General features: G+C 48.0%; 1 protein-coding gene across 1 annotated transcript in view; it reads right to left on the bottom strand.

Moving 5' to 3' along the window:
• Ctsv (cathepsin V) overlaps positions 1-3,442 on the bottom strand; it is a 5,528-nt gene extending 2,086 nt beyond the window's left edge. Inside the window, exons 1-6 of the mRNA XM_005384704.2 lie at positions 3,334-3,442; positions 2,505-2,641; positions 2,156-2,278; positions 1,913-2,059; positions 919-1,143; positions 326-488 (exon numbers count right to left, since the gene is read on the bottom strand). Coding sequence (XP_005384761.1) covers positions 326-488; positions 919-1,143; positions 1,913-2,059; positions 2,156-2,278; positions 2,505-2,630 — 784 coding nt within the window. The 5' untranslated portion in view covers positions 2,631-2,641; positions 3,334-3,442. The remainder of the gene's footprint in view (positions 1-325; positions 489-918; positions 1,144-1,912; positions 2,060-2,155; positions 2,279-2,504; positions 2,642-3,333) is intronic.
• Positions 3,443-6,887: the final 3,445 nt, after the last annotated feature.

Genomic DNA, 6,887 nt, shown 5'->3' with positions numbered 1-6,887 from the left:
CACACACACACAAACCTCCAAAACCCTGTATATAAACCACAGGCTTCTTTACAGTCCTAATTAAAATCTTTTAGAAAAAAGATAAAACAGAGAACAGTTAGGTAAATTAGGTTGCATCTACAGAACTAATAAGGAGTCATTTAAAAATACTCATGAAGGGTTTATAATCATGGGAAAAAGTTATGTAAAAGTGGAAACACTATACCGCTACAGGAAATGCAGACTCAAATCATATAGTGTCTTGGAAAGCATGATTCCAGAGTCAATTAGGGTGGTACTTTGTGATTCTGCCTAATTTCTGCAATAAAGAATGATAAATACCTACCATCTTTGTAGAACTGGAAGGACATAAGGCCTGCATCCATAGCAACAGATATGGGGCCAATTTCTGCCACTGCCTTGGTAAGGGCCTTCTCCCGCTGAGGGACATCCACAAATCCAGTGTCATTAGCTGCAGCAAGTTCTGGCTTGTATTTACAGCTTCCCTCCTTTTAAAGTTAAAGAGTAAGAGACATCATTACCATCATTTACCTCCTCCTAGGCGACCTGAATTTTAGAACTGAAACACTTGGCAATTTGCAGCTTATGCTTTTCAATTCAACCCCACTATAAATCATCTCAGGAAGTAGAATATCATTAGTTGATTAGAAACTCAAAAAATTAAACTGATGTTTCTTCAATGAGAAGCCTTTGCTTGACTTGTCCATAAGAGTTTTTTTTTACAACAGAGATATTTTTATTATATGTAGAACAGTTTGCATATTCTAAATGTTTATTTAATCAATGAACTGTTCAGAGGCTGTAACGAAGGAATGACAGTTCGGAGGTACAGATCCTGTGACCCACAATGAATTCTGAAAAGTGTGCCACTTTCCCAAAATAGCTGGAATGAAAACAAATTAAGGTGCTTCATGTTACCTTTCCTTCATATGGATAGGATTTCTCTGACTCCAGGCCTTTATTTTCCTTAACATACTCAAAGGCAAAATCCATCAGGCCGCCATTGCAGCCCTGATTGCCTTGAGCTCGAGAACAGTCCACAAGGTTCTGCTCACTCAGGGGAACCAGGAGACCAGTTTTCCGGAACATCTGTCCTTCTAGGGACCCAGTTGCACTAAAAGCCCAGCAAGAACCACACTGTCCCTGAAAAAGGAATAAAAAGGCTGACAGTTTACAAGGAAAGACTTGACAACAGTTTATATACAGTATCTAAATAGATATTCCTCATTTCACAACTTTGTTTAATATTAAGCAACCACCTGCATTTAAACTTACAACGCAGGACTGAGCAGTGGTGCGGTCTTACGGTGGCTTCTACAGTACAGTACTGTTACTTTTGCTCCTTGTGCAGTACAAGTACAGCACTGTAAGCTTTATGTTCTGTTATACCTTACCATACTGGATATAAGAGTTACACAAATAAAGCAAAGTAATCAAGTTGGAAGTTTCCTTTGACCATTCTTTGTTCTGAATATTTTTAATGTACACACTATATACAATTCCTCATTTAGCGACTAATGTGCAGGAGCTGAACTTGGTCATTAAACGAGGGGTATCTAGTCCTTTAAAAACTACAGCAGCTTGGCAAGATGACGCACACCTGCATACCTGTAATCTCAGCACTCAGGAGGCTGAGGCAAGAGGATGGCAGTGAGTTCAAGGCCAGCCTGTATTACACAATGAGACCCTGTCTCAAAAAAACAAAACAAAACAAAAAACACAGAGCAGGAAAAAAAAAACAAAAACAAAAAAACACCACAGAACAGGCTGCTGTGGAGCCAGGTTTCAGGGGGTTGCTGTTAAAACAGTAAAAAAAAAAAGTGAACTACTTGTCACCCCATAGTCTACCAGACTACCCCAGTTCCTTCTTGGATTTCCTAGGGGCTTTGGAAGGTCTGAATCGCTGTCATACCTGATTCTTCACAGGAGTCACATAGCCTTTCTCTCTCCAATCCACAGATTTTGGGAGGTGAAGAAGTAGAGGTTCCTGATATGTCTTCCCCTTCTTGTGCTTCTGGTGTTGAAAGCCATTCATCACCTGCCTGAATTCTTCATTGGTCTTCAGGGAAAGGTAAATTGAGAAGTTGAAAAGGCAAAGACACTACCTGGTAAAGCGGTGAGGAGTGCAGAGTTCAGCGACGGGCCCCACACTCACCATGTCCCCAAAGCGGTTCATGCCCATGGAGAAGCTGTGCTTTCCCTGGCTGTACTCCCCATTGTGCAGCTGAATCATTCGCATGTTCTTCTCCCACACCGCTCGCCTCCATCCTTCTTCATTCTACAAGTAAACATACATGCGATACAGGCTTCCTCGACAGAGCTGAAGAGAAACTGTAGGAGGCGGCTTTACACTCGTGGAGGTTGTGGCCCTGCGCTCTCCTGGCAGCTCTCAGGTGACTGCCTGGTATGAGCTGGCGGCCAGAAGCTACTCTGGCCATAAACTCCCCAAGGCAAGACCACACTCTGCAGCGCCCTTCGGAATGCAGAGACAGGATGTTACCAACCGTGCCGTACAATCTCCTGTGTGTGGACTTCCACTGGTCCCACTCTGCATCCAACGTCTGATCAAGTTTGGGAACAGCTGAGGCCAGTCCCAAGCAAAAGGCCGCCAGGACAAGTGACAGAGCCATGGTTCAAAAACCTAGAAAGAGAAACCAGCATTAACACAAAGTGTGTGAAAGGGCTGAAGAAAAACAGGCCAGGCATTCAGTAAAAACAAAAGGCAGGTATTTGATTCGGCTCCTGAAGCGGAAAACAAGTACTGACAAGCGCCACACAAATTGAGTTAAACTTCGCCGGAAGGGTGCAAGGATCATCTGAGCGGTGCTAAGCCTCAGGGTACTCATCGTTGGGAATCTCAGGCCAATAACCAGTAAACAAGGAAACGGAGGTCCAGATTATTCACCGGGCAGTACGAGTCACGCAGGTAAAGCTGAGGCCATCTGGCCCTAAGGAGGGGAGCAGGGCTCCCCAAGGGTTAGGAAGGATGCCACCTTCGTGACCAAAGTCCAGCAGGTGAGGTGTGCGCGAACCGAACCGTGAAACCTTTCCGGTCGCCTTCCCGGGAGCGCAGCCCGGGACGCTCCGAGACCCCACGCAGCGCTCGGGCACGGCCGGGGGTCGACGCCGGCCTCCGCGCCCACTGATGTTTTGGGGCGCGGGGGCGGTGGGTGCCTGGCCAGTCCCCGAGACGCAGCGGCCTGGGCGCTACGCGGCTCCGGAACCGGGGCTGGACGATCCACTGAACCCGGGACCCCTCCCCCACACGTCTCCCCGAGGCCCCTTCCCGCCGCCATCCTGCTTACGCCGGGCGCGGTGGGGGAGGGGGCTCACCTGGGAGGCCGCTGCGCAGGCGCACTCCGCAGAGACACAGCTGGGAGGTCGCGGAGCTCCCGGGATGCGGCCAACTCCGCCGACTCTGGCTTTAAAGCCCTAAGTCTGAGACCCGGCCGGCCCCGCCCCCGCAGGGCACGCCCCCGTCGCTACCTACGCTGCGATTGGCTGCTTCTGCTGCGGGGCCGAACCTGCGGGCTGGCGGACTCGGCCGCGTGACCCCGCTGGGTCATCGCCGACCCCGACCCCGGCCAGGGCGGGGCGCGGCGTCTGCCTGAGTGGGCCGCGGGGAGCGAGGAGGGGCGGGTCCTGGTCGCGGGTTTGCGGGTGTCGGGGCCTGGGCGCGCGGGGAGAGGGCTCGGGGGCTGGGGAGAGGTTGGGACCTGGGGTGGAGGTCCCGTGGCGACTGAGCGCGCGGCTTGAGTGCACTGAGCGACCCAGGCGAGCCCACTGTGGGTTCAGCCACGCACCCCCGCCCTGAGGACCTGTAGGTTTTAGCATCTCCTGCGGGGTCGTCACCGGTGCCCGTCAGTGTCTCCTGGTCAGTCCCCAGCAGAGGTGGAGCGGGCTGGACTATTCGGAAGATCGGGCAGACGTTGCTCCCTGCAACTTAGGGCTGGAGTTAAGAGGCTCCGGTGGGGGAAGATGATCCCGAGGTCACTGTCTGGACCCGGAGGGAAGGGACCTGGGCAGGGTCGCCGAGGCCGCTAGCGCTTGGCCACGCAGCCAGGCCCGGCTTCCCCGTTCCGGGGTTTCTTGCCCACCAGCATTTGTTTAGCGAAATAAATCCGTTTAATAAAGAAGAGCCGCGCGGTTGAGAAAGATGGAAACTGCTTTTACTTCTCACTCCCTACATTATGGATTATGTTTGTTCCCTAAATTCACTTTAATAATACTCACTTTATTTTAATAATATTTATAGAGTTGAGGTCACGCAGTTTGCGGAAATGATTTAGGTGGAGAACACGTCCATCCTATATAGAGATAAAGATTTAAGGAAATTAATTCCGAAAGGTTGCTGATTTTTAAAGTTATATAAGATGCGCGAGGTCCTGAGTTCAATCCCTAGCACCAAAATAAATAAATAATTCTACAAGAGCCACATTCATTGTAGGAAATATATTTTAGAAAATCAACATCGCTTTTTCCCCTCCCCCGTAAAAGTTTTTAGGTATTTGGTTTTAAGAAATGGCTTCACAGTGCGTATCAATTTGAAAATTCTTATTGAAAAATTAAATTGAACAGGACTTTTTTACCTCTCAAGTGGGTAACTAAAAAATTAAACTGATAACTTTTTTAGACGGAGGCACAAAGAAATGTTAAATATCAATTTATTTTTAAAATATTTATATCCATTGAAGAAGTAGAAGTTCTTCCTGCTCAAACACAGCCTGGAGCCTAAAGCTTACAATTGTATAGAGCATAGTTAATTATGGTGTTCGGCTTAGTAAGTGGGAGTGAATGAAGACCACCGTGAGAGAACAAGCTAGCCATAGATTCACAATGTGAATCAAGAGGAAGCAATCAAAGCTGGAGAGAAAAAGCTCTGTGTCTGGGACCCTCGGGTTTGCCCCTACTGGACTTGCTTCTCCCCCGGAAGCTGGAGGAGGAGGAAGTAGACATGCAGCACTTTTGCGATCTGTTTGGAGGAGTACATCTGGTTGGAAAAACAATTAGAAATAGGTCATGTTGTGTGATTAGTTTGGGGAGCGTACCGGCCGTTCTCTGGTTTGTCCAGGGTTCAGAGACAAAAGTAAGGAAGCTGTCAGCCACTGAGTAAGTCCTGATGTTCAGAGCTGGTCACCACGGAGGTCACACAGTTCTCTGCCGCTGTGGGTCGGAGTTCCAGTGCCTTCGATGTAGTTGGTCCACTGTGTTTGTTTACTGAGTGCATCACAAGCAATCTAAATTATTCTGACACGTGGGCTTTACAGCTACCCTTGGGCCACAACTCCCTAAGATTGCATAGGGTGGAAAAACCTGCTGCTGCATTAAGATCTCTGCCTTGAGCAATATCCTGGCAGCAGGCTGTGTGGCAGAAGCTGCTCCAAAGAATGGCATCCCCTTTGTTTCTCAGAATTGGAATGCGCCAGAGAAAACCTGGGTTCCTTTTATGTACCCAGAACCTAAAGTTAAACCAAGAAATAGCTAAATATAAGAGAATGACCACCAAGCAAGAGAGTGGAAGATATTATCCCAACTCGTAGTATCTATTTATATCTGTACACAATGGGCTAAATCATGCATTGCAAAAATGTAGCATGTTGGGTGTGGTGGCAACATGCCTATAATCCCAGCTACTCTGCAGACTGAAGCAGGAGGATCACAAATTTGAGGCTAGCATGGGCAATACAGTAAGTCCCAGCCTGAGATAAGAAGAGCTGCAGGGTGTTGTGGCACCCATCTGTAATCCCAGCCCTGGGGAGGCTGAGGCAGAAAGATCATTGGGAGGCCAGCCTGGACTACATAGTTCAAGTCCAGCCTGAATTACATTGTGAGATCCTGTCTCAAAAAAACAAACAAACAGAAATGCTGGGCGTGGTGATGCAGCCTGTAATCCCAGCACTCAGGAGGCTGAGGCAGGAGGATCATTGGGAGGCCAGCCTGGACTACATAGTTCAAGTCCAGCCTGAATTACATTGTGAGATCCTGTCTCAAAAAAACAAACAAACAGAAATGCTGGGCGTGGTGATGCAGCCTGTAATCCCAGCACTCAGGAGGCTGAGGCAGGAGGATGACCTCAAAGTCGAGGTCAGCCTAGACTACACAGTGCCTTCAAGGCCAGCCTAGACAAGAGCTTATGATGTAGCTCAGCACTCTCTGGGTTCAATCCCCAGTACTGACCAAAAAAAGTATTATTAGCTATTTTGTTCCACTCTCCCCCACAATAGAGGGGATTGAATCCAGAGCTTTGAGAATGAAAGGCAGGGGCTCTGTCTCTGAGATACGCCCCTGGCCTTTTTAATTTGTTTTGCTTTTGCTTTTTTGAGACAAGGTCTTACCATGTAATTCAGGCTGCACTCAAACTCATGGTGATCCTTCTGTCTCAGCTTCCCAAATGCTTAGATTATAAACACGTACTACCCTTCCCATCTCTAAACATTCCCTTTTTTTGAGCAATGTCTTGCTAAATTGCCTACGTTAGTTTTGAATTTGAGAACCGCTTGCTTCAGCCTAAGTAGCTGAGATTATAAGATTGTGTCACCATACTCCAATGCTTTTCCTATATTTTGATTCACACTTTGAAAAAAATTTTTGAGTTCATTAAGATCGGGTCTTATGTAGTCCAGGCTGGCCTCGAACTCTCAGAGATCCTCCTGACTCAGCTTCCTGAGTGCTGGGATTACAGGGGTGCACCACCATGCCCAGCTGAAAAAATAGTTTTGACTAGTCTTAATTATTACAATAATTACATTTTAGTCTGTTGACCAAGCCTTACCTGTGACTTTGATAAAAGGCCATGGGAGGGGCTGGGGATTTAGCTCAGCGGCAAAGCGCCTGCCTGGCAAGCGCAAGGTCGTGAGTTCGGTTCCCGGTACCGGAGAAAAACCAAA

The sequence above is a fragment of the Chinchilla lanigera genome, unplaced genomic scaffold (assembly GCF_000276665.1).
Source record: "Chinchilla lanigera isolate Chin_1 unplaced genomic scaffold, ChiLan1.0 scaffold00021, whole genome shotgun sequence".
Lineage (NCBI taxonomy): Eukaryota > Metazoa > Chordata > Mammalia > Rodentia > Chinchillidae > Chinchilla > Chinchilla lanigera.
The sequence above is the reverse complement of the archived record's forward strand: the minus strand, read 5'-3'. Positions and strand labels throughout refer to the sequence as shown.